General features: G+C 46.0%; 4 protein-coding genes across 8 annotated transcripts; 2 read left to right on the top strand and 2 right to left on the bottom strand.

Annotated features, from left to right (window-relative positions):
- Positions 1–110: 110 nt before the first annotated feature.
- LOC111848587 (uncharacterized) lies at positions 111–14,940 on the bottom strand. Of its 4 annotated transcripts, none has more exons than XM_072708938.1 (17): positions 14,839–14,940; positions 9,626–9,753; positions 8,730–9,271; positions 7,727–7,814; positions 6,504–7,302; positions 5,604–6,206; positions 4,569–4,649; positions 4,271–4,380; positions 4,104–4,162; positions 3,581–3,670; positions 3,375–3,418; positions 2,931–3,100; positions 2,367–2,437; positions 1,894–2,039; positions 1,666–1,810; positions 1,132–1,278; positions 111–925 (listed from the first exon to the last, which is right to left on the bottom strand). In XM_072708938.1, the coding sequence occupies exons 3-17, from the start codon at positions 9,078–9,080 to the stop codon at positions 641–643; spliced, it is 3,189 nt and encodes a 1,062-aa protein (XP_072565039.1). In that variant the 5' UTR covers positions 9,081–9,271; positions 9,626–9,753; positions 14,839–14,940; the 3' UTR covers positions 111–640. The 4 variants fall into 4 exon arrangements, with proteins under 4 accessions (XP_072565039.1, XP_072565040.1, XP_072565041.1 ...); XM_072708939.1 differs by having other exon boundaries at positions 9,626–9,733; positions 14,839–14,929; XM_072708940.1 differs by lacking the exon at positions 14,839–14,940 and having other exon boundaries at positions 8,730–8,813; positions 8,979–9,271; positions 9,626–9,757.
- A 43-nt stretch (positions 14,941–14,983) lies between these two features.
- Positions 14,984–18,232, top strand: LOC111848589 (uncharacterized). Its single transcript, XM_023820737.2, has 2 exons — positions 14,984–15,339; positions 16,111–18,232. The coding sequence occupies exons 1-2, from the start codon at positions 15,141–15,143 to the stop codon at positions 17,811–17,813; spliced, it is 1,902 nt and encodes a 633-aa protein (XP_023676505.2). The 5' UTR covers positions 14,984–15,140; the 3' UTR covers positions 17,814–18,232.
- Positions 18,233–18,799: 567 nt separating this feature from the next.
- Positions 18,800–23,540, top strand: cfap299 (cilia and flagella associated protein 299). Its single transcript, XM_023820696.2, has 6 exons — positions 18,800–19,042; positions 19,757–19,893; positions 20,336–20,426; positions 20,876–21,018; positions 21,378–21,507; positions 21,616–23,540. The coding sequence occupies exons 1-6, from the start codon at positions 18,941–18,943 to the stop codon at positions 21,709–21,711; spliced, it is 699 nt and encodes a 232-aa protein (XP_023676464.2). The 5' UTR covers positions 18,800–18,940; the 3' UTR covers positions 21,712–23,540.
- LOC111848572 (suppressor APC domain-containing protein 2-like) lies at positions 23,209–25,981 on the bottom strand. 2 transcript variants are annotated; one of them, XM_023820697.2, is made up of 4 exons: positions 25,835–25,981; positions 24,834–24,980; positions 23,711–23,809; positions 23,209–23,330 (listed from the first exon to the last, which is right to left on the bottom strand). In XM_023820697.2, the coding sequence occupies exons 1-4, from the start codon at positions 25,979–25,981 to the stop codon at positions 23,247–23,249; spliced, it is 477 nt and encodes a 158-aa protein (XP_023676465.1). In that variant the 3' UTR covers positions 23,209–23,246. The 2 variants fall into 2 exon arrangements, with proteins under 2 accessions (XP_023676465.1, XP_072565038.1); XM_072708937.1 differs by lacking the exon at positions 25,835–25,981 and adding an exon at positions 25,088–25,349.
- Between the last annotated feature and the right edge of the window lie 1,219 nt (positions 25,982–27,200).

Below are 27,200 nucleotides of genomic sequence, written 5' to 3'. Positions count from 1 at the left end.
TGAATCACTGTGATGATATGAACAAGGACTCAGGCACTCAGTCACACAACAGAGCAGGAAACCATTTTGTTCTTATTGGGGGGGGAAAAAACTGCAAGCTCAGCGGCATCTTCAAGGTTACAAAAGTGCAAAATTTATTTTTGCAAAGTGACACATAATTTAGGGGAAATGATGTCTTATAAGAAAGGGAGCAGAAAACAGCAAACAGTGTGGCCCCCAGGTGTGGAAAGATTCAGCCATTCAGACTGTAAGAATCAGCCATTCAGACAGTAAGAATCAGCCATCCATGTGCCTTCATTTTCAAGTGCTGGTGAAATGGCGCCCTCAAGTGGACAATTTTGGGGCACACAACAGATGACGCTGTTTCGCGCAATAACATTCATTGACCTTTTTCTGAAGAGTCATTTGAATAATCTAACTACATTTTACTTGGTCAGAAAACAAAAATACTTAAGTATTATAAAATTTAAGTATTACAAAATTAATAAAATATATATATGTATATATTATGGCAGTACCAATGACAGTTGAGCTCAGTAAACCTTTTCCTGTAACAATCAGGAGATGAAAATAACCGAATGTAAGAAAATAAAAGCGAACCCGTCGCGACGCTGCTGAAGCTGCTGAAGCTGCTGCGGGGTCACAGCTCCCGGTTGCGCCGCGGTATGACGATCTTCCGGTAGGTCCTTCTCTCGGAGATGTTGCGCTTCACCTTGACGGTGGGCTGCGGCGTGGGCTCCAGATTGATGGATGGGCTGGAGTGGGACTTTTTAAGGCCCGCCCCTTCGTCCAGCTCGTCGTCTGAGATGTCACACATCTCCCTGTCAAGCTGCTCCAGCTCTGCCGCCCCCGGCTCTCCGTCCTTCCCTCTGATCAGGCCCTTCCACACCTCCAGGATCTGCTTATACACCTCATAACGGCTCTTCTGCAGGCAGACAGAGACAGAGACAGAGGAAGTAAGAAGCACTGCCTGCTTTCCTCTTCTGGAAAAGCATCCAAAACAAATATGGCTAACCAGGTCTCTGTTTTGCATAAAGCAGAACAATGTACGAGTTACGCAATCTACGTCACATGACATGGCAGAGTCATGCACTGGGCCCGCTGGGTCTTGCTGCCCCCTGCAGTCCCTACCTCGTGCTGCAGATACTCCTCTCTCAGCTTGTATTCCTCCATCTCCCGAGCCTTGGCCTTGCGGCCTTCAGGCAGGCTCTGCGTCAGGAAGCTCAGGTCCTCAGAGAAGGACTGTAGCATCCTGCAGTGGGACTCCAGCTGTTTGTCCTATGGGGAAGCGATGGACAGAGACCACTCAGTGTGCAGGCGTTTGAAATAATAACGGAGTATCGACTTAAGACATATTGCTGACGCTAAATAGGTATCACCCAGCTGATCGTGAAGGGCATTTAAATACACCTTCATGTGTGGTAGGGTGGTCATGCAAGTAAACTTCAGCATATCTGACAGGGGGGATGTGTTAAGTCTCTGTGCCAGTGACTGGAAGGTCGCCAGCTCAAACCCCACGGTCATGACTTCAAAGATCCTTATGGCAGTCATGCTAGGTCCTTTCTCAAATATACGTGGCTCTGGATAAAAGCATTGGCTATAATTTAAAGGTAATAGCCAGACAGATATGAGACTAGAGGACAAATGGGTGCTCAGATTAGTCACCATGGAGAGAGTGGACTGGGAGGCGGGTAGGATGGGCCTGGTGAACTTCTTCTGGGAGCCCACAGCTGCGGGGAATGGGGGGGATGAGTAGAGGGCTGACACCAGGTTTATCCGGGAGATCCAGGAGCTCATCTGCTCGGCGGAGCTGAAGGGGGCACAGATATCGGTCAGACACGCGCTATGCGTGAAGCTCAGGCCAGCGATGGACACAAGCACACAAACACTCACGAAGCCTGGAAGAGGAAGACCCTCCAGTCGGCAGTCTGCAGCCTGAAGACGTGCGGTTTCTTGGTGTAGTCGGCGGCCTTCTCAGCCAGGGCGTGATGAACGCTGACTACCTCCTCTGAGCTCTGCCACTCCATCCTGTACTCATCCTGACAGGGGCAACGGCAACACGATCAGTGGAACAACATGAGGACCTCCATAGGGCATCCCATAATCCTCCAATCCCCATCCCATAATGTCACACCAGCACAGACATGCGGGCTGCTCTCCTGAACTGACCATAGCTGATCTTTCTTGCTACGTATCAAGAATATTCCTGAAAAAATCAGCAAACTGCTTCAGAAACCACATATACTCAGTCCCCTGGACAGACAATGCAGCAGCTGCTGATAAGCCAAGGGGACAACAGTCTACCTACCCATCACATACCAGAGCTCCATGCGGTAGATCGGAATCAGGGCTGCAGTGACCCTTACCTTCTGTAGGTACAGCACCATCCCTTTCAGGACAGCATAGAAGGTCTTCCAGCTTCTCTTCCCCCAAGGAGCTAGAAGATACACAGAATATTTCAGATCTTTTCATTCCACGTTGACTCAGAGACACTGGAACAGATTTCACGCGTCTAGATCTCCTGGGTTTCCAGAGCCAGTGAGCTGCTGAGGTCCTCAGGCCTCAGTGATGAGACAGACTACAGAGGTCTGTCCTAAAGTGGCCTGCAGTAAATCCTCGGGATTCAGCCCAAGCACCAGCACTGTTCTGTCTAGGTGAGGAAGCCACTCGTCTTCACTCTTTAACTGATGACGCATGGTCCATGTATTACTCAATTTACTGCAATAATCCAGAAAGTTTATATTTCACCCTGTCAGCTGGGCTCTACTGACCTCCGACCACCAGTCAGGTGACTAACCGGCAGACCACCGATCCAGTGCTGATGTTACATCGCTATCCATTACATGTACAGGATTAATGCGACGTCTCATATGTGATTGCAGCATCGCCATCAGCAAACACCAGAGAGGCAGGTCTCCCCCCCAACTCACTGCGTTTGCCGTCGATGTCTGCATGGGCTTTACGTGTCAGCAAGCCGTGCTTGTAAACGGTGGCCTTCTTATCATGGGGGACGTCCTGGAAGGGGTTGCTTTTTGAACGTGGCTGCGCTTCTGTCTTATCTTCCCCTGGAAGCAGGGAACACTTCAGTTCCTCCTCATTCCTGTAGGGGGCAGACAGGTAGACCGACGAGGTGTTAAATGAAGGGAGAATGGGTTCGGGGAAAGGCAACGAGAGAGGAAGAATCCAATGTATAACTAACTTAGTTATCTAAACTAGGGGAACAGTGTGTGGCAGCAAGCAAGATAGGGAGTTTTCAGGGAGCCTGTAGGTTTGAGTTCTAAGTTGTTTTATATGATTAGAATGACAAAGCAAGACAGAAACAACACTAAGTGAGGGACTGTCCATTCTGGGGTAAAAAGGCAGGTCACACTCACACTGCCCACTCCAGCGGGTCACTTTTTATACTGCTGTACAGGTTCTGGAAAGCAAAGGGGAGGGTTAGCATGGGTGATTGAGCTGGATGAGCTGGAAGTTCTGTCTTACTGCAATACATCTGAAAATATAAAAAAAAAAATACCCAAATCTCTCGGTTTCTGGTGGAGAAAATGAGAGCAGAAAGTAGGGAGTCCCAATGTCTTACCTTTAGCAAGTCTTTGCAAAAGTTCCCTCCGTCGTTCATGCCTTCCAGGTTGGACACAAAGCTGGAGACTGACATAGCTTTCCCCACGTTCTTCAGACAGAGACACAGATATGCAGCCATTTTCCTCTGTCCTCATAACTCTTTAAGTAGTTAATATTACATACAAACAAATAGCCAAAGGCAGTACAAGGACTCAACTCCAGCGTACTGTTTTCAAGTTAAGTTACGTAGTTTTAAGCAGGGGTGATCAATCTTATTCAAAAATGGCCGTTGTATATGTGGGTTTTCACTGCAACTCCCTAATTAGATTACTAATTAGACAACTGATTGACTGAAGAGTCCTCACACCTGGGCTTGATCAGCTGACCTAAAGGTTACCCCAGAAACCTGCATACACACCGGCCCTTCGCGGATAAGACTGGCCGCCTTTTTTTGAACCATCGGAAACACCAGAGTGTGACTCTTGCATAAATCTTGTAGCGCCTCACCATTTCACCTAGAGCGTTTACTGCACATTACTCACCTGGCCATGAAGATCACTGTTGAGCAGCATCACAGCACAGGTGAGAGTCAGCACCACTTCTGAAGGGCGAGAGAGAAGCACAGGCTGGTATTAAATCCACTCAAAGTCTCAAGCCCAGAAATATTCATCTGTTCCTGCATCATGGCACTACTAGGCAAACTACTAACCTGGGGAGAAGCAGTCAGGGTTGCACTGATGAAACCGATTGGCGAAATGTTCCAGAACCCTCTCTCTCTCCTGCGTCTCACCTATTAGAACCACCACCTTCAGGAACGACCTGCGATTGAGGGAATGGATGAAAAAGTGAAGTGCATTATTCATAGTTGACGCATGTTCTCATACCTCAACAGCTGTTCTCTCAATTTGATACTGATATACATTAAAGTTTAGCTTTATTTTTCCAGATGATCTTCTGAAATTGCAGTGTAGCTGCCATCGCCTGGAGATTCTACCCCACAGACACACCTGAGACTCTGCTCCAGGCTCTGACCAGTGAAGTGGAAGAACTTGAGATACTCTTCCCCCACGGCTCTGCTGAACTCGTTACTACAAAGAGGGAAAGAAAGCTCTGAATGAGGATCAGCCGATCACTTCGCACCCTCATCCCAACCATCGGTCTGACGGAAACCTTGCTAGTCCACAATCTCTGGCACCAGCAGAAAGGCTGGGTGATCATTTTATTAAGTTGCCATTCAAAGACCATATTTTTTGGTGTAGATGGGCAGGGCTTCATTCAGTATGTTTCAGGAAAATTATTATAAAAACTAAACTACGAACTACATCATTGAATCTCATCATTTCCATTGGGATATGCCCGTCTGAAGCATCACTTATTGCTCCAGCATTACAGGAGTGGTAACCATGGACGCAGCATCACCCAGCATTACAGGAGTGGTAACCATGGACGCAGCATCACCCAGCATTACAGGAGTGGTAACCATGGACGCAGCATCACCCAGCATTACAGTGGTAACCATGGGCGCAGCATCACCCAGCATTACAGTGGTAACCATGGACGCAGCATCACCCAGCATTACAGTGGTAACCATGGACGCAGCATCACCCAGCATTACAGTGGTAACCATGGACGCAGCATCACCCAGCATTACAGGAGTGGTAACCATGGACGCAGCATCACCCAGCATTACAGGAGTGGTAACCATGGACGCAGCATCACCCAGCATTACAGGAGGTAACCATGGGCGCAGCATCACCCAGCATCACCCAGCATTACAGGAGGTAACCATGGGCGCAGCATCACCCAGCATTACAGTGGTAACCATGGACGCAGCATCACCCAGCATTACAGTGGTAACCATGGACGCAGCATCACCCAGCATTACAGTGGTAACCATGGACGCAGCATCACCCAGCATTACAGTGGTAACCATGGACGCAGCATCACCCAGCATTACAGTGGTAACCATGGACGCAGCATCACCCAGCATTCCCCCTCTACACTGTGGAAGTGCTGCATCAGCCACCTGCTTCTTCACTTACTCTTTGTCCATGTGTTTGACCACCTCTGTGCGTCGCATGTTGTCCAGCCTGTATAGCCTCTCGGCCAGTGCGCGTGCCCCCTCCCTGTCCACGCACCGCCCGTTAGCATGGGGGATCGCCTGCTCCTCTGCTTGCGCTGGCTGGCTGACCGGCTCATTATTTGCAGCCCTGTCCATGTATCCTGAGGTAGACAGCTCTGCCTGTTGTATTGGGCATGTTGTGCTTAACTCGTCTGATCGATCCTCTGGTTCAGACTGACCCATGTCACCTATCAGCCTTGATCCTTCATCTCTCTGCTCTTGCGATTGTTTCTCTGCTTCAGACTGATCCATGTGATCTCTTTCTTTTGATCCTTCTTCTCTCTGCTCTTGTGATTGTTTCTCCGGTTCAGACTGGTCCATGTGATCTGTCTGCCTTGAGTCGCCCTTCACCTCTGGTTCCTCACACACCCTAAGCCAGTCCTGTTGTTCTGGCTCTTCTGACTGCTGTAAATATTCTGCATTCTTCAGCCATTCTAATTGCTGAAGGTGTTTTCTAAGATCAGGACTGCTGCTCTGATCTTTTTCTGTGTTTCCGTATTTCTCCAATGGTGCATGATGGTCCCTGAAACACAACAGGCCTGCATTACACGTTCACCACAATTGATTTTAAATGTTTGCAGCTGTATCATGTTTCAGTCAGCTGACTGTTTTTGTATAAATATATGAAAGAGTTGGGAGATGAAAAGCATTGAACTTCAGAGGTTGAAATATTACAACAGCCAAATCACAAAACACATAGTGACTTACAGGTTCATGTTAAAAAATTAGTGACCCTAAAAAATTTAGAACATAACTGGATAGCTCAGGGTTGGGGGACCAATGTTATATGCGGTCATAGGGCCCAAAATCGACGGCTTACCTCTCAGTATTATGATGCTGTAAATTGGGGTCCTCTTCCTCCTCACCTCCAGGAGGGGGCGTGGTCCCGGCGTGTCTCTCCTCCCCCTGCTCTCTGTCAGTCCCCTCCTCTTCCTCCTCACCTCCAAGAGGGGGCGTGGTCCCGGCATGTCTCTCCTCCCCCTGCTCTCTGCCAGTCCCCTCCTCTTCCTCCTCACCTCCAGGAGGGGGCGTGGTCCCGGCGTGTCTCTCCTCCCCCTGCTCTCTGCCAGTCCCCTCCTCTTCCTCCTCACCTCCAGGAGGGGGCGTGGTCCCGGCGTGTCTCTCCTCCCCCTGCTCTCTGCCAGTCCCCTCCTCTTCCTCCTCACCTCCAAGAGGGGGCGTGGTCCCGGTGTGTCTCTCCTCCCCCTGCTCTCTGTCAGTCCCCTCCTCTTCCTCCTCACCTCCAGGAGGGGGCGTGGTCCCGGTGTGTCTCTCCTCCCCCTGCTCTCTGTCAGTCCCCTCCTCTTCCTCCTCAGTGGAGTAACCCGTCTGGTTTTCGTGTGATGCTGCAGTGCTGGCTTCAGGACAGTCTGATTCTTCCCCTGCTGCGGTATCTGCCATCGTTGTGGATGTCTCTAACCCATTAGGCAGCCCCACATCCTCCATGGCCCTCACAAAGGCACTGGTCCTTTCCAAAGCTGGACACTCGACCTCAGCTCTCCGTCCACCAGGTCCAGGTATGACAGTATTCTTGGTGTCACTTTCAGAATGTGTGGCTTCCTCCAAAGAATCCCGCTCGGCCTTTTGTCGGGATTCACCCAGGTGTGAGTCCACAAACTCTGCAGATCAGAGGACCATCACAGAAGTGAGTTAGCTGACAGGTATTACAAGTTCTAAAGAGTCACAGTATACAGATTAGAATCTGATTACAGCACTGAGGAGAGTGACGATGAAGGGTGAAATGTGCAAGCATGGCTAATTCTGTCAAACCACATTCTCAGCATTATATGTAAAGCTATGAGCAAAGAGAGGTTTATTCATATCACTGTAAATAAAACCGTTTCAATTGTCGAAGCCCAATGTTTAGCAATGAAAGGGACATCACTTTTCAGGGTGTAATATTAACACGCAACACTATTAATTCATAGTCAATTTGTAAATCAGTCAGCAGCCAATAGCTCTGTTAGCTCACATTAGACACCAACAACCCCATCTGTACACTGTACAAGGTGTCCTGAATAAACGGAACAATAGGGACTATACCTCTGTCCTCTGCAGTCTGTCTGGCTGCAGCACCATCATCCTCCTGCATCCCACAATCCTTTCTGTCTTGGCTTAAGAGGTCAACGTCCTGTAACCACAACACCATCACACTGCAAATGGGCATCGATAGGCCACTGGGGGCATGAACACTTCACTGGAGTCCACATTGATAAGCAGAATCAGCTACAGAAAGGCACAAATGTCTCATATTGATAATGGGCTCCTCAGCACAGTGAAGAGCCTGGAGCATTCAGCTGACACATCCATAAATCACAGAGTAAAACACAGCCATTAATGCAGAAACAGGCCCCGCCCAGGGCTCAAATCTTAAATCAATACACTCTGTGTGCTTATTGGGGTGGATGAATGAAACTAAATATTTGGGGGGGGGGGGGTTCCAATGCCCTGTTTGTGTGGTAAACCATCAGATCTGTTACGTTTTATTTTTCTATAATAATAAGAAATGAGAGAATCACACAGTCATATAAAGCTGTGCTCAGATGCCTCTCACACCGGAAATCTAGCTTGCAGCTTAGTCTTGCATCACCAGAAATATCTAATGTGGTTTAAGCTCACCTACTGTGAGTTGTTTTTGATGCAACTCACAGCCAATCATACAAAAGATGATAGGTTAAATATGACCATAGGGCCACCCTGAGTGACAGGCACAACATCCAATCAAAGAGTCTTCCTTCCAGGTATTTAACTCTTGCTTTAAAGCTCAGGATCATGTGATTAAACATGAAATTCATTATAATAGTGCTCTGCAGACGCCCTAACCTCCCTCCAGATTACTGTCATCATGAGTAGATAAGTGATCAATGCTTATAAAATGCAAATAATTAAACCGTAGAATGTGACAGTCTCTGTATTTCTATGCCATTCTATCCCATACGTATTCATGTCTCAGTAGTCATTTCTGAAACTGCGATGCTGCGTTTCTGCTCATATTACACATCAACACATGCATTCTGTCACAAGCCTCCGCAGACCTCTTCCCTACCTGCTGATGGGGCTTCCTGAGCTCGGGACTGGCACGCATTAATAAACCTGTGTGTTCTTCTGTCTGGTCTCCTTCACCCGGATCCTGTAGGTGGGACCGATGTACAGACAGAGGATTCTCTGTCCAGTCCATGTCCGGGGTACCTTCCTCAGCACTGTCCAGATCATCATCTGAGCTTGACTGCGATGAACCCATCTGGGAGGTCACCCCCAGTGCTAATTCTCCCACCATGTCAAGTTGGGCCCTCACCTCCATGGTAATGTCCTCTGTGCATGTCCACAAGTCCGGTTGCAGCCGGTCCTCGGAGCCCCAGCCGCCCAATGTCGTCAGACACGGCTGCTCTTCCTCCATGGAGGCTTGCAGGCTAACAGTGAAAACACGCTCAGAGGAAACAGCCCTGTGGTTAGGCGCTCACTCTTCCTCCTTTCTGGCCAGGAAGGTGTCCATGCTGACGTGCTTATCATTAACATATGGCGTGACTCCTTCCGGCAAACTGGGGGCACTGTGCTGAGGTCCCCCCAGCATGCGCCACTGGACGGCCGCTTTTCGAGAGAACAAAGTCACAAATGGATTAGAACTCCACGCACACACAAACAAATAACTTCCTCAATGACTAACACCAACTTCACTACTTTTCCCCCTGACTGAAGTATAACGTTAAAATCATTAATATTTACGATTCAACCTTCAAGTGATGGACGTAGCTGAGAAAATGTTACCACACACAACAATTCTCCACCTCACCATCATTCAGCCGACTGACACCCAAGGCTTTCAAAATGGAGACCGTACAAATCTTTCCGGTAAGTTCACTAGCTGTTCTAAGCTACCGGCACCAAATACGTATTAGACGTAGAAGTTTCTAAAGCCATTTTCAGATGAAAAGTTACACTTACAGGTGTTATTTTGCTCAATCACACTTTCTGCAATGATCTCTTCCACGTTCCCTGTTCAGCCTCTCACAAACCCAGAAGACGCTCCTCGCAGTACATCTTGCTGAAAAACTACTGCACAGTTACACTTCCTGCCACAGACGAACAATATCCACACAGCGATTAAGCAAAGGAGAGCACCACGAGTAAAGAGAACGAGAAGATGTTTTAAGACATCAACCAATGCTGTACCTTTTTTCAATAAATAAACTAAGTAAATTTCACCCTATGGTGAACATTTTCAACTTTAAACCTTCCTGCATTTTAAAGTACCAATTTGCCTGTTATTGCCATGGTTACTGTAGCTTTTATTAAACACCATGAAATTGGGCAAAAGAGGAAAATAGGGGTGACAAAGACAAAGGAGAATGAAAAAGAGGATCCTTCATGAATATATGACCAGCACTGAAATAAACAACACTTAGTATTTTATAATATCATACTTACGAAAAATATTCTCAGGTTACCATGAGCCTGAACTGTGGGTGTCTGTCATTTAATTTTCTTTTATGATCTTTTATGGTCAAATACAGAATTGTTCCTTTCTGGTTAGGTTTGATGATACCTTCAGCAATTTTTAATATTTGAAATAAAAAGTCTTAAATCTAAAAGTCAAGTAAAAGTCTGTGAATCCTATATTTAATGATACCTTTAATGAAATCACATGGAGTATAAGATTGCAGAAGAAAGTTATAATGCTTCATTTTTCTCATCCTATTTCGTCCATTGTATTTATAACATTTCTAAAATAATTATAGAATCCACCATATTTCCTCCTATTAATTGTGGTTTTTGCTCTAATAAAAATGGCTGCCCATCATGCCACAGACAAGCATCTCCCACTTGGCTCCTCCTCATTTCCTGTTTCCTGTCTTGAAAACCCCTCCTACGGAAAGTAGGGCAGTTTAACCGCAAGCCAAATACCTTCCAGTCAGTGTTGGCTTTCACAAACACCAGCAGCCTCACAGAGGAGCTGTGAATAAAACCGGTAGTGATGTGAAAATCAGCTCCACCCAGGGCTTCTTCCTCCAATAGCGGAGCCAGAAATCACAGCGTGAGTGGGCCGGCAAATAAAATCAGATGGGCCACTCCCATAACATTTTACTTGGCAACAAAACCACACTATAGACTCAACTACATTTTTTAAATGACCCATGGCATTACTAAGACCAAATGGACCAAGAGAAAGAAAAATCAATTAGCCTCTGAACAGCACACTTCCTTCGAGTGACCTAACCACACAAACACACACCTGTCAGACACAAGTGTTTTAATGTTCTGTGTTGCTCGCTGGGAACGCCCCCTGGGTGGGGTCGAGTCCCATCTGGGCGGGGCCAGGCCCACCCACGCCCACCTGTGCCAACATGGTAAACTCCAGCCGTTCTGCTTCTATGGATCTCGACACGCTTTGTACAAACTACAGCCAAACACAAAATGATGGATCTGATATCAACACACTACTTCTTATAATATTCCACTGCTCTTTTGTAAAACCATGGTGAATAAACTGAGAACTAAACAGTTCTCTGTCGATCGTATGAGTTTCTGTACTTCCAGGTATGCATATTTACATTTGAGACTGACTAAGATTTCTGTAAATACTTGTGTATGTGTGTGTGTGTGTGTTACTTGTTAAATGTGTTCCTCTGTTAACCATTGTGGTCACAGGCTTGGTTTGATGCAATCTGACATGTGCTCCATCACAGGACACACCCTAGACTCACTGGAAACAGTGGCAGAGAAGAGGACTGTAGAATGAATTGGACAGCATTATGAACAATTCTGCCCACCCAACTTAGGGGGGGGGCGCTATTCTGGAGCACATTTAGCCACAGGCTCATTCCACCACAGTGTGCTAAATGCTGGGGGGGTTGTTTCTACCTGCTGCCATCAGACACCACAACCCCTCCTCCCAACTTACCACTTTCCACCCCAGCCATAACATGCCAGGAAGTGACCCACCTAGGCAATAGTACAGTACAATAGTACAATAGTACAAATAGGCCCTATTTGTTTTATTCATTGCGCAAATACCATCACAATTAATTTATTATTATTATCCTTAAATATTTGTTCTTAATATTCAAAATATTCTGTTTTTCAAGGTATTCCACTTGTGTACCGTCTACTTTCTGATCTGATTGCACTACGTTTACCTGTTTGCATTGTGTATATTGTCTTTGCACTTTGTCTTACACTATATGTATCAACTGTGCTCTACGCACTCGCTGCTGTATGTGCATGAATTTTTCCGTGGGATCAATAAAATATATATTAAATTTAATTTACAGGACACACACACACAGAATGCAGGAGACCAGACGCCTCCTACCCATTCATTCCTAATGCTGTATGCAGAGCAGCTCAGACGCTTATAGATTATAAGTAAAACAGCAGCAGAGGGGCCTGAATCTCAAACATGGCTGCTTACCTTTCAGAGAGCAGCACAAACTCCATGTACCTGCAGCCTGCCACTCAAACACAGCGCCAACAAAGAGCTGGTGGGCATAGAGGAAAACATAGAGGCATACGGGCAGAGCAGACGGGCAGAGGGGGAAACACAAAGGACTGCAGGGCAGGCGGGCAGAGAGGGAAACACAGAGGCACTGCATAGCAAACAGGCAGAGGGGGAAACACAAAGGACTGCAGAGCAGATGGGCAGAGAGGGAAACACAAAGGACTGCAGAGCAGGCGGGCAGAGAGGGAAACACAAAGGACTGCAGAGCAGGCGGGCAGAGAGGGAAACACAAAGGACTGCAGAGCAGGTGGGCAGAGAGGGAAACACAAAGGACTGCAGAGCAGGTGGGCAGAGAGGGAAACACAAAGGACTGCAGAGCAGATGGGCAGAGAGGGAAACACAAAGGACTGCAGAGCAGGCGGGCAGAGAGGGAAACACAAAGGACTGCAGAGCAGGCGGGCAGAGAGGGAAACACAAAGGACTGCAGAGCAGGCGGGCAGAGAGGGAAACACAAAGGACTGCAGAGCAGGCGGGCAGAGAGGGAAACACAAAGGACTGCAGAGCAGGCGGGCAGAGAGGGAAACACAAAGGACTGCAGAGCAGGTGGGCAGAGAGGGAAACACAAAGGACTGCACAGCACACAGGCAGAGAGGGAAACACAAAGGACTGCAGGGCAGACAGCATGGCATTTCACCACATTTTGTCTATTTTATGTTTCAGTTCCAGAAAACTTGTTCTGCTGCTTATTTCAGCACATCTGTGAGCATGTAAAGTGTGTCGTCAGATACCTGTAACCGGAACAGCCTGAGGGATTTCTACCCAGGTTCAGTTTGCCCTTGCTTCCATGACATATACCCTTGTGCAGAAGTCTGTGGCCTACAGCCGTAACAAAGGACACCCCTGGGCAAGAAATGTGAGCTTGACTGAGAGTTGCAGTATGCATGAAGGTACCTGTGGCAGGACCCCGGCCCTGGGGCAGCCAGAGGTTTGATGAGGATTTAGTATAAACTCATTCTTGCAGCACATACATTTCTGGGGTTTATTACAAATGCTTGCAAGTTTGCTGCCATATAATATCTAGAATTCTATAATGTGATCTACGAATCAAGCAAAGATGTGATAAGGGTTGATTTCCCCTCAGGGTCTGATAATACAAGCCACGGTTTTCACTTTGCATACTGACTCGCCAACTGCTCCACCCAGCTCAGCCTGTTTTCACCCAGAATCGCCAAAGACTACCGAAAACGATCAGACAGGCAGACGGGTTGGAGCAGATGGACGGACACAAGCCTTGTGCTTCAGCATTACCAATATTTTGTGGACAGATGTTAGCATCACTCTGACAGGCTCCTGACCATGTGATCAACGCTTCCACGCAATGCTATAAAGACTTTGAAGGCTAAACATAGCGTGCCGCTAATGTTATAAAAACACAACGGAACCCAGTCCTGCACATCACCTGCCTAAGTGCAACAGAATTGTGTGGTAGAATGCTTTGTAAAATGCTAGGCCATACTGTCTATTCTAAATTTCAAATAGTACTTTTTAAATTTTTTCTTATTTTTATTCAAAATTCAATCTCTAAACTCTTACAAATTGTTTATAAAATTACATCTTTCACAGTCACAGGTATCCCATCTTTCTCCTTTGTAATTACAAATTATAGTATTTTGGTTAAAGAGTTGAACAACAAAGATGATTTTTTTTCCCCCAAACCAATCCATAAAAAATTAAGAGTTTTATTAAATATCCCAGATAAGATAGTTTTGAGGTTATAAGTTTTAGTTGAAGGTTATAGTCTAAGTTAAGAGTATTTGTTTAATCAAGAAAGTGGAGTAATTTAACAGGGGTTTCCTTAACGTTGTATTTGCAAAGCAGCAAACCCTCAAACCACGTACCTTTCAATAAATACAAGTAGGAATAATGAATGCTGATTTTTGATAGGGCATTCATATCCTAAACCTATTGTTTAAGTAGTACAATCAATAAATTAAAACCACGTTGAATTATATAATTTTTTAACAAAATGTTTTCTGCTTTTAAATTTAAGCACAATATCACCGATACTTTTGGCAGTTAAATTATCAGCATATGGGGTAAGAGTAGCATGCTGTAGCACTGGCAGGACCGGGAGAGCAGCGCGACGGGCTGGACCGATGCCAGCTTGTAATTAATGTTAATTGCTTGGTATATTCATCGTCGTCATTGTGCTGTAAAGTAAGGTCACATATAGTGTTTAATGTTAATTGTTTTAAATAGTGGTGCGCGTGTGATGGGTAGTCAGGTCGCGCGGTGGGAAGTGTGCAAGTTGTCTGAGTGAATAGTACGGGTGCAGTAAACGACCCCTTGTGGTTGATTTATTGTTCATCCTGCCTTAATATTGCGGCCCTGATATTACGGCCGTTAGCCTCGACAAACCCCCTGCTTCCGCCAATACGAATCCATCGGGTATTTCTATGTTAAGCCAAAACTTTCTGCTTTTTTTTATTATTTTTTTTATCTGCACTCTGCCCGTTCTACCCAGAATTAGGAACCGAAACCACTTCCGTAAAGCTGTTACCCGGAAGTACGTCGAGCAGACGGAAGGTATACCTACCAAAATAAAAGTCAGACAAATAACCAATTATATACAGTATAGTAAAATATGCTTAAGATTAATATTTGCCGGACTCCTTTAGCGCCGACACAATAATACCTTCCACGGCAAAGAAAAGTTTACCTTCCATTTATATGTTTATGTATCTTCCGCCCATGTAGGCGGCAGCGCGACGCGGCGTGTTCAGGTGTTTACGGCGATGTGGCCTCCCGTCCTGCAGGTGGCAGTATGCCAGAATGTGCATACGTGTGCTCGAACACAGCCGAGGTCGTTATTTATTATCGCTTTGTTGGTGCAGCGGTCTTGACTCGACGTGATACAATAGCCGTAATTAGCCGTCCGGTAGCGCTCGATCAAAATAGCGTCGCCGATACGTCGTGTACCGGTCACCGCACACCTTTCCCGGGGGCAGGCAGCAGGCCACCATGTCACGATCCAAAAACCTCAAAGCCTTTCTGGAGTCGTCCCTGAACGAGATCTTTAAGGCCACCGTGAATGACATCTTGGACTCGGTGGAGCAGACCCTGTCCGAGTACCAGGAGCGGATCCGGCACATGGAGACGGAGAACGAGAGCCTTAGACGGAGGCTGGTGGGCCCGGAGGAGCCGCGGGAGGCCGGGATAAGTGAGCGATGCCGGGGCTGGTCTCCGGGGAGGGCCATGGGCTGATACTAAATGGCGTGCGGGGGTCCCAAAGATATGCCGGACCGTGAAAAGGCCGTGGGTTTACATTCAGCTTTTTCATAACCCATCCATACTTTGAGATTTTTCATCAAGGGAAAAGCTGAGCTATGTATGTACTGACAGGGATGGAATTATTTTCAATAATAATCCGTTACTTTTTCAAAGGAGGCACTTTGCGATGCAGTAAACATGCCATGCAGTGTGGTCATTCTCATATTTGCGTGCGGTTTAACCTGCTAATAATTACCATTTTCTATAGTAAATTAATGTGGTGTCACTTACACTAGAAAGTGTCCATTGCATCAATTCCGTTATGCCATCTAATATGTGTATAAGGTCACGTCTGCTGAGTTATCATGAATCAAAGGGACACTGAATCCGTGTTGCTTCAGCACATTGACCTGGTATTTAGAAGGGCTTCTGCAGAGACTTGGGAAAACTCCTTTCCTAACTACTACAGTAAAGCATTTGAAAGATCTCTGCAGCCTCAGCATTAAAACTGAAAGCAGCACATTTTCCAGCCCCGTCTTCTCACAGAGCAGATGGGTTATGACCTGTGGCCCAGTTAATGTGTAAACCAGTGTTACATATTTACAGCTAAACCTCTTACCTGTCCACAGCAGGGCTGGCACAGAAGTCTATGGTGTTATACATTCTGAAGCTGTATTGTGCTGTTTCTAACATTGTTGCTCTCCATCTGTACTCCCTGCAGAGGTCCAGCAGAAAGGCAGTGTCCTCCTAGGTTCCGCCAATGAGGTATGGTGCCTCCGCAAGCAGCCAGATGCTCAGAGACGAGTGTCCCGGCGCACCATGGCATGGAGAGAGATCCGCGTGGGAGAGGACCATTTTCTGGAGCAGCACAAGACCGAGAAGCAGGAGATGAGCGACTGCGGTAGCGGTGAGGAGCGAGAGGATGAGAGCAAGTTGCTCACGGGGGTGGCACTCGATGGCGATCACGAAGCCTCTGGCACGCTGGTGTCAGCGGGTACAAGCCCGAGTCTGAACCAAGTGCCAGACATGGATGATGTCTGTGCCGTGGACATGACCAAAGCGAAGCTTCCGTCCGGAGTAGTGGCCATGCAGATAAAGACCGAGAACTGTGACGCCGGGTACATAAACCCAGATCATTATGTGAACATGAGCTCACCTGGCAGTGCAGAGCTGGATTCCAGAGAGAGTGACTGCGAAGTGAGTGTGACGATCATATCCGACCATCACCTTAACGCAGGACTCAGCGATAACGAGGCCTCTGATGTGGGGGAGTCGGAGGTACAGGAGGCAGATGCTAGGTCAGAGGAGGGGGGGGCTGATAAGGAGCTGGCAGTGGAAAATCTGTCTCAGGTACTTTTTTCAGACCTGGCCGTGGATATAGGTGGCAGAGCGGGTGAGGATCTGTCTGTGGAACAGCAAGATCCAGAAGGTTCTGGGAGCCCCCGGGCCTCCACCTCTGCTGGGGTTCTAGATGCTGCTGAGTCCCCCAGAATCCCTCAAGGAATCTATCACTGCTCCCTCTGCGATAAGAGTTTCGGTCGCATGGGCTCGCTTAACATCCACCTGCGGACGCACAGTGGGGAGAAGGCGCACTGCTGCAACTACTGCGGCAAGCGCTTCAGCCGCGCTGACCTGCTGAAGGCGCACAAACGCACACACACCGGCGAGAAACCGTACAGCTGTAACGTATGCGGGAAGAGCTATGGGCAGCCAGGCCAGCTCAGGATCCACAAGCGCGTGCACACCGGCGAGCGGCCTTACTGTTGTCCGCACTGTGGCAAACGCTTCAGTGAGCACAATCAGCTCAAGGTGCACCTGCGCACTCACACGGGGGAGAGACCCTACCATTGTGGCTACTGTGAAAAGTCCTTCAGCAATGCAGGGAACCTGAGGATGCACCAGAGGATCCACACTGGAGAGAAGCCCTATGGGTGCTCGCAGTGTGGAAAGAGGTTCAGTGGCTTGGGAGACCTCAAAACGCACTACAGAGTGCATACGGGGGAGAGACCTTACCATTGTACTCTTTGCGAAAAGACTTTCAGTCAAGCTGGGCATTTGACCATACATATGAGGATACACACGGGCGAGAAGCCGTATACCTGCAAGGACTGCGGCAAGAAGTTCAGCGTGGCGAGCAGCTTGAAGCTGCACCTGCGCACACATACGGGCGAGAAACTGTACAGCTGCTCCTACTGCAAGAAGAGCTTCAGCCGCTCCGGGCATCTCAAACGGCACGAGCAAGTGCACACGAAGGAGAAGCTGTACTCCTGCAGTGAATGCGGCAAGACGTACAGCGATCAGTCGACCCTCAAGAAACACGTAAAGACTCACACGGAAGGGGCCCTCATTCAGAACGACGAGCTCTCCAACGAGTCTGACGGCTCGCTCAACCAGCTGCAGATTCAGACGGTCGAGATCATGTAGCGTGACAGACTCTCTACATTTTACCAGAAATTTACAATGATTATTTTTGTGAGATGAACACTTTTGTTAATGTCTTGGACCCAAGTGTGTGGTTTTATAAGTATTTTTACCCTGGAGTTCAAATGAAGGCTCACACGTAGTTAACACTAAGATGTAGGGAAAGCCAGACACCCAGTGACACTGACCTCACACAGTTCTCTACTGTACTTAATGTCATGTCATATCCAAGTCTTTTGGACGTCTTTGTTTTGTATGTAATAGCTCAGAAGGAAACCTATTGAGTATGATTTAGTTTGTGTGGGAGGTGTTCTGCTGGGGGTGTGTTAGAGTATTAATGAACAACAATGCGAGCATAGTTGTGTCTAGGAAAATGCCCTTTTTTCTTACCCCTCAAGCCTAATAAAATCCTATTAACCAGCCTTGTGTTGTCAGACTCAATTCCTGTGTGTGAGTGACACACTAATATGAAGGCAGGAATGCCTGCTTTGCATTCAATGCTGCTGTCTGTATGATCCGGGGGGGGGGGGGGTGCAGACAGTATATCATAGAGGATCTTCAGATCTCACAACACTATCACGATGTACAGAGTGGCCAGTATGATTGAAAGCGAGAATGTTACATTATACTCTGGCATTAGAACATGTCATTACATAGAGTTGTTTTGAGTGCACTAGGTGAATGACATCTGTTCCTGGAAAGTATCCCACAAGCTGGATTCATATATTGAAGTTTGGCAGCATCAGTGTTACTTAAATTGTCAGAATGACCAATTTACATATACCAGTCTGTGTAGATTAATCTGTTCTCCAGGCTTGGAGGTTGGGTACAGTCTGGTGCATGAAAACAGGAACCTGACACTTCTCTGAGAATTTAGAAGTGTTACAAATAGCTGTAACTAATCATATAAAATGGAATTATTTTAACACTACGTATTCCTACAATAACCTGCTCAGATGATTACTCTGTGTGTGTGTGTGTGTGTGATGAAACAAAATATAACGATTTAGGAAAGAATAAGTATAATATAATTTCTCCGTTGTGATAATCTTTTGGAGAGCGGCACAGCGCCACCTGTTGGGGTTCCCCTTTGATCACCATGGAAACGGAGCAGCGCGCGGATAAACAAGATGGAGGCGGACGCGTCTCGCGGACACCCAGCGGAGACGTTTCGCTCCTACGAGGATTTGCTGGATAATCACGTTAAGCCCCTCGATCTGTTTTACCTGGAGGTAAAGCTGTTTAACTTTTCATTACAACACGCCGACATACAATCTGGTTGGAAATTTTTAAGTCGTGTATTATGCGTCTGTAATTAGACACAATTAAAAGTTTTAAATAGGCCTACGTTAAATTAGAGAAAACGCCAATGCGATTACGCTATATTTTTTTGTTTTATATAATTTTAAAACGTACAATTTCAGAATATTTACACTCAGTACAGAATATCACAGAAATCTGTATATGTAAATACTTTACAGTTATTCTCGATTGCTTTAGCACATTTCAGGAAACCTGCTTTCCTGAAATGATTATAAGAGCATTTCTCAAAACAGTTCATACATACAGTACAACACTATGGTTTAGCTGCAAAAGCTTGTAACTTGCCCAAAACAATTAACTCATGCCTCAAAAGCAAATTATTCCAGAATTAATCAGCACCACCAAAATGAAAACAATCTGCATCGTTTTGACCATGAGATTCCAAACGCTTAGATATATTGTCAGTATGTCAGTGTAAGTATGTCAGTGTAAATATGCTCCTAAGCTCCGTAATTCTGAATGATAGTCATATTCCACTTTCTCATTGTCACTGATTGATCAATAATCAAGAAAAACTGACAAAAAGTGGACATAATCGTGCAGAAAGTTGAAAAGCGGCTTTCAGAGCTATGTGGAGAGCTCTTGCTGGTGTTACGGTGGTGCTGTTTCTCCCGCTGGCTCAGGATGAGGAGTTGGCACGTCAGCTGGTGCAACTGGGCTATAGGGGTAGCAGAAAAGTCATGACGAGGGAGGACTTTGAGAGAGCGAAAGCAGTGGCAGAGGAGGAGTCCAGGCTCGCTAGGAGTGAGCAGCAACAGCAGTGAGTCCATCTGTTTGGTCCCTCTCAATGTCCCCTGAAGAGGTACAACACTCACCACACTATGAGAGTCAATGATCCATCTTTCTATCTTCCAGTCGCTTATCCTGGTCAGGCAGGGGTGGATCTAAGGGGCAGCCATGGCCGTCCAAAATAAATATGTAGCCACCCCTTTTGGCACCCAACATCAAAATAATAAAAACAAAATGCATTGTTTTATTTTCTAAGCGGAACCATAGAATAGATCCTGTGCAATGTGAGGTCGCCCCCCAAAATATGAATGGCCCCTAATGGCCGCCTGCAATCAAAATTTTCTGCTTATGCCACTGTGGTCGGGGTCTTAGGAGGTCGACAGCGCCTCCTATGGATGCAGTGTAAGGTAATATGGACTCCTAAAACACTGACTTTAGCTGACTTCTCTCTGTATGAATGTGCTGTTGAGCAGGCCATTGGCCAGCATGGGTGCAGACTTGGAGGACAACTTCCTGAGAGCCCTGGCAGAGAGGGAGGAGCCTAACAGGAGTGGGAAAATGACTGTAGGTGCATGATTACTCAACTTCATTTACCGTATAGTGTGAAAAAGTCCCCCACTGGCAATCCACAGTATTACCACAACACTTCTACTGCTCCAAAAATGAATGACTTTGTCTTCACTGCCCCCTAGTGGTTATGTAGATGTGTGCATCCAAAATGCAATTTAAATTTGAGTAGCCTGTGTAAGGCTGAGTTTTTCAGTTCTGAGCATAAATTCGACTGGGAACTCCCCAGTTCTGGTGGGTTCTGTGTCTGTGAAGTGGTTGCCTTGTCATTGTCTGATTGCAGGAGGAACCCATCTCCAGATCAGTTTCTGAAGTGTGAATACTATTTGAATACGGTGCTTTATGACAAAGTTTCCATCTCTTAACAGCTGTCAGGCCTATGACTGATTTTCTGGGAGTCTCAGCCTTGGTTATCATCTGTTCTCTTCTTCTTTTGCTTTTTCCAGTCTATTATCTTCATTAGGGATCACAATTTTCTAGGACATGAAATATCTGGGTACATAGACTACTGCCACAGACTGAAAACTGAAGACTTCAGACAGTATTTCAAAAGAACTAAGAAACTTTTGCCAAGATCAACTGACTTAAGGTAACACTGCTTTCTTCTGAACAAATCATACTGTTTTCCAGTAATCAAAGTTACAAAGCGATGAATAATCTAGTGAAATCCAGAATTGTCTGTTGGCTAGTTGCGTCTCTGTAAGGTCTCAAGATAATGTGTGCATTATCTCAGTCTAAATTCCTAATTAGACTGGGCCTATAAAGTAACTTTTGTTGTGTCGTTTATCATGGATTGTACTGTTTAAAAACTATTAAATCCCTTAGAAACATGAAGTGATTTTAAAGGCCACAAAAATGTAACGTTTTTGACTGACTTCTTTAAACCAGATAAGTAAAATGCTTTACGAATAATGGACTAGACAATCTCCTTGTTTTTGTGTCTACAAGTTTCTACAATTGGAACACACATATTTGTACCACCAACTCAAGTCCAAATTTTGAAGTCTGGACCGAGGATTTAGGTGGCTTGCTCTTTGTAAACAAGAGAGACCAAAAAATCCTGAATGTGGATCCACAGGTGAGTCTTTCTGTTGTTTCCTTGAAGGTTTGCAGGGGGCCTGATCTCTCCCAGCTGCTACTGGAAAGCACTGTTAATAACCAAGCTGCGTGTCCATTTTCCTGTTAGGCTAAACCCGGGGACAGCTCCTTACGGACCCCCCTCCGGTCGGATCTCTACCTTCAAGTTCTCATCTTTGATCATATTACCAGAAGGAAGATATAAGATAATGTGACTTCCTTTATGCTTAGAATTGCTGCACTCTGAGCAGTTATTTAATATAAACTTTATTTTGGGCGATTTCCAAAATTCTACTTACAAGATCTGCATTCTGGGACAGAGTAATGTCTTATAAGGAATTTTTAAGTGAAAATAAAGAAATCACATTAGGTCAGGGCTATTCAACTCAGGCCCTCGATTCCAAATCCAGGCCTTGTTTTCAGTTCTCCCAGGTAGTTAGTTTATTAATTACTGATTCTGATTGGTCAGAGGCTTCACACCTGGCTCACAGGTGAAGGAAGGCTGGAAAATCAGCAGGGCTCGGCCCTTGAGGACTGTGAGTTGAACAGCCCTGCATTAGGTGTATGAGGTGTTTTTCTGCCTTTGCTTTCCTGTCAACTCAACCTAGATTCTTCTTTTTATACCTAGTTTGTATAATAACAATCTATTGATTAAATTGATTAAAATAGAACCAAAAAAAAATCTGAGATTTAAATCAAACCACCAAATAAAATGGCAAAAGCAGGAGATTGTTAAACTTCGTTGAACAAGAACATTGACGAAAAGTGGACATAATTGTGCAGAAAGTTGAGAAGCCGCTTTCAGGGCTGTTTGGAAAGACTGTCCTTCCGCCAGATGAATGTTCAAAAATGCAACCGCCATAAATGTAAGGGAGGGAAGGCTGTGGGAGATTATTTATGAGCTTTGGAGTCTGCTGACGGGTCTGTCGCACACTGTTACCACGGCACCTTCCTACACGTGCTTCATTTGCTGCAGCGAGAGTCACAGATGACAGCGATAGCCTTGGTGATCTGTCGATAAATCCAAGGTTGCATCTCGGTTTAATCCAAAACTTTACTGACCTTTGGGCTCACTCTGCTGATAAGCCCACAGCTACGTGAAGCAGCTCATCACCCACTGATACTGGTGAGGGACATGATTCTGTAATGATTCATCTCTTACTATTTGCTTGCTATCTTTAGCATGCCAGCAATGTCTCTCTCCCAGTATTTCCAGTGTTACAAAGCAGCTGGTTTGGATCGGTCACCGTAGGAGCCAGTTAGTGCAAACACTGTACCACTGTACCGTAAGTGCAGCTTTCTACCACTTAACATATCTGTGCAGCTGTCCCAAACTACAGGGCTAGACCTACACATGGGAATATTGCAAGCAGAGAGCATGTTAGTCTCTGCTGGGTGTCAGTGTCTCCTCTGGAGAGGAGCATAGCACAGGAGTCTGGGGTGGCCCTTGGAGAACAGGCCAGGCGCCCTGGGGAGTGAGTGGGCACAGGGGTGTCACCCACAGGGCTCAGGGGCGTGTCATCCATAGGGCTCAAGCCAACAAAGAGTCCAGAGTGCTGCTTAAGGATCGGAGCTCACACCTCCCGCTACAGGGCTGTCATCCCCTCTCTCACTGGTTTCACTGGTGACCTCCTGCAGGAAGGGGGAGGAGCCCACAAGAGAAGAATTAAAGTGGAGGCAGGTTACAATGCAAATAAAGTTTGTTTCGAGTTAGCCCTGGGTCAGTCATTAGCCGCCACGCTACTGGAACACGTTGGCTACATGGGGAGCTGCTTCTGATTGGCAGGTTGGTTCTTGATGGAAAGTGGGTTGTGGAACAGAAGCCTGGGGAGATAAAACTCCAATGAGGTAGAAGACAGCAGATCACATGGACACTGAGCAGGTAGATTCAGTACATGACTGTAGGAAGGAACCAGCCTCACTGAAATTCATACGTGTGTACAAGGTCCTGTGATTTATATCTATTCAATACTTTTTCCTGAGAGTTCAAAGTTTCTTTCACACTAAAAATAAACTGTGTTTGATACAAGATCACCCTGTGATTAAATGTTTTTTGTTTCATTTTACTGCACAGAATGTACTCTTTTTTCTTATTAATGTAAAAGTAATTATGAGGGCAGTTAGTCACCTGGTGCTGTATGACCTCACAAGTTTTGAGTCTCGATAATGTGAGTCGGAAAGGTGTTTAAATGGGCCACATTTACCATTCCATAAGACATGAGGTCCCTGAGGCAGCTGTTGACCTCTTGCAGTTTGGGTAACAGGACATTCAGGTGACTCTGACTGGGCTTCAAGAACGTCTCCTAAGGGGAAAGGTTTGAAGACGATCATCCCATGAGACCACGGAGTACAGTACTGCCAGGCAAAGCCCGTACACTTACTGGAATTTCACTGGACTTCAAAAAGAGGGCAAAACATGTATTGGCATATCGCTCAGTGGTGTTGTGCCTACCCAATATTTAGTAAAAACGTATAAAATAATTATTCATTCAACCAATAACGTGCCAACATTGACATTGTGAAACCTGTAGTAACTTGCTCTCAGGGTAATCTAGCCAATGAGCAAGCTTTCTCCATCCCCTCCCCTATCCCTCATCATCACATCTCGGTGGCAGTAAACAAGGCTAGCTATCTTTAGCTGTTTACAACTGCTAGCCAAATAAATGTGCTACTGCAAGTATAAGAAGGCAACTGAAGTGCTTCTGTGTTGTTGTCCCACAGACATAGGCTGCATTAGCCTGAAACTGCCGAAATATATGACGCACATGTCTGCATAGCTAGCTATGAAATCAGTGTGCTAACGCAGACATACTGTGAAGCTGCATTACAAACTTATGTTGATGTTAGGTAGCTAACATTAGCTAGCAAGTTAGATGGCAGACCAGCTCGCTTTGTAATTTTGCCTGTACGAATAACACTATCTTTCAGTTTAAAAGTTACATGAAGTTTCAGGAACATTAATACCTGCATATGCATATTTTTTTAGGTCTTGAGTGTGGTTTTGTAATGGCGCCTACCCACAAATTTGGTTCGCTCAACGCCCCTGTTATCACTTGACTTTTTGTGGTCATTAAATCGTTTTGCTTTTTGAAGGTCATTATCGCATTCCATTGCATAAGTACCCCTTTTTAAGTGTTGTTTTTAATCTGTCTGCAATATTCTTTCCTTACAAACAATTAGCAAATCTTAGTCTCTGTCTCTCTCCAGCCTCCGGTGGCTCCAGGGTCCAGGTGACACAAACGGCTGTCCCTCCTGTCCCTCCTGGACGTCCCAGTGAGAGGTTTGGTGCTCTCACCCAGATCCTGGGTGCTGATGGGCATGGCTTACCGCGTTCTGGGCACTCTTGCCCATTTGCCTCTGCCTCCCAGTAACGTTGCAGATTTGGTCCTGGTACCAGTTCTTGGTCTGTTCCAGCATATCCAGGCCAACCAATAAAGAGTCTTTCTCCAGCTCTAGTTCCTTCATCTGTTTCAGCTGAAGAGAAGGAGATTTAAACATTGCTGTCAAATCAAAGAAAGACAACAACAGAAGTGTTTGCCACCGCCGGCTTCACTCAGACTTTGAGGCAAACCGAATAGTACCCAGAATTCCCTGATTTCTTGTAATTCAGTAATACCAAAACAAATAGCCTTTGCCAGCTTTTTCATTTTCTGTCTGCTTTCCAAAGATCTTTATGTATTTATGGCTTTTGAAGGTCATCAAAACTGAACAAACAAGCAACACTCCCCCTGTCTGTCCCTTCCTCTCATTCTCCTTCCATAGCTCTCTCTCTCTCTCTCTCTCCATCCCCATGTCCGTCTCCCTCCCTGTCCCGCAGACTCACTGCTTTACTCTGCACCCTGTTTAGCGGTAATGCAGACAGAAATGACACCCTTAATAGCATTGAACTGTCTGGAGCGTCCTCGGTAAGCGGTCAGTGTAAAACACACGCTGCACTGTGCATTACGTCACCTGCCAGAATCTGTCACAAGCTCTCATAGATGTGGCAAATCTCCCTTTCTTCCACAGATGAAAAAACGTAGTCTTAAGTCACTGGTTACTTATTATAACAGATTGTACTGGGTATATGGTGATTCACGGAAACGCCTCTGTATAACGGCACTGTAATGACATTCTTAAACAGTGACATTCACAGTTTTTCTGTAATTCATACTGATTCGCCGCTGCTCATTTCAAGCCATCAAACACACTATGTCTCACTCCAGTTCCTCTCTGGTTTCATTCAGTCTCACTCCTCCATCTCTTACCCTGCCTCTCTTTCTCTCCCTATTTTCCAGGCCTGAGCCATCGCCCCTGAAAATGGGTCCCTCGCTTCATTTCTCACTCACCCACAGGAAAAACTTCAGCGCCTTGTCGCTGTACAGGCTGCTGCTCAGAGGAATGAAGACTGTGGAATAAGCCGCCAGGCTGCCCGACAGACCCCTAGCGTCTAGGCCCCGGCACCCGAGCCACCTTGTTACCATGGGAACCAACATTAATGGGAAAGGGTGAGCAGACTGTAGAGATCCGGATCGACAAAAAGGTGGAAGGAAGAAACTGACAGAAATGGGAGGGACAGAGCTGGGGAGGGACACTGTCAGAATAGGGAGGGGCCAAGCTGGGGATGAGCAGGGACAATATGGGGAGGGACTGTGTGGGGCGATAGGCAGAGGGAAGGATACTCCAAAGGTACAGAAAAAATCCCCCATTACCTTAGTCACTTTGAATTAGGAGTATGGGCGCTATTCCACCGCACCAGGTACTATACTTTTGGTACTTCAAGGTGTTTAGTTTTCCACTGGCGTAAAAACTGGTACTGGTGCTGAATGACATCACAGTACGGGGTATTTTGTACTGAATTTGAAAAATGGCTAGATTAAGATCAGGCTTTTTCATTCAATTCTGTACGGACATTACAGCGCAGGGAGTTTAAGTTTCGCTAAAACATTTTTAGCTCTGTCACAGAACAAAAAACTTATCTAGCTTTGCAATTTTAATTATTGTTCCTTTTATAGATTATGTAATATATGTTAAAATCAGTTTAAATTTTACCTCCAGTCCTTTTGCATGATCGCTGAATGTGCTCTCTGAGACAGTTATAATCGTCTTCATCTTTGCTGTTTTGAATCACTCCTAGACGGTTTTGTTTATGAACTCCTTTTTCCTTTATAAATACCCCAATATTTTTTTACAACAAAATATGTTTGCTGTCCTAGTAAGTTAAACAAAACACTTTTTAAATTTCTTTTCGTGCCATCCTGATCTTTTTGTTGTATCTGTTCTTCTGGCCAGATCACAATATACATATATTTTTTACTTTGTTGATCTTTGGTGACCATGGGTCACCAAGGACATCAAAGCCCTCCTGAACAAGAAGAAGGAGGCTTTCAGGTCAGGTGACAAAGAAGCAGCTAAAGAGGAGCTGAAAGAGGGAAAGGACAGACATAGGAGGAAGCTGGAGCTAAAGCTGCAGCAGAACAACACCAGAGATGTGTGGAGGGGCATGAAGACGATCACTGGCTTTAAGTCCAACCGCCAGGTGACGGATGGAGATGTTGAGTGGGCCAATGAACTTAACCAGTTCTTTAACAGGTTTGACAACGTCTCGTCCAGCCCTTCTCTTCCCTCCTTCTCCAATGTTTCCCTGCCCTCCTACTCCAGCGCCTATCCAGGATGTGATTTAACATCTCTCCACTCTTCTTCTGCCAACATCTC

Source organism: Paramormyrops kingsleyae, chromosome 2 (assembly GCF_048594095.1).
Source record: "Paramormyrops kingsleyae isolate MSU_618 chromosome 2, PKINGS_0.4, whole genome shotgun sequence".
Taxonomy (NCBI): domain Eukaryota; kingdom Metazoa; phylum Chordata; class Actinopteri; order Osteoglossiformes; family Mormyridae; genus Paramormyrops; species Paramormyrops kingsleyae.
This window is presented reverse-complemented; position numbering and strand designations above follow the sequence as displayed.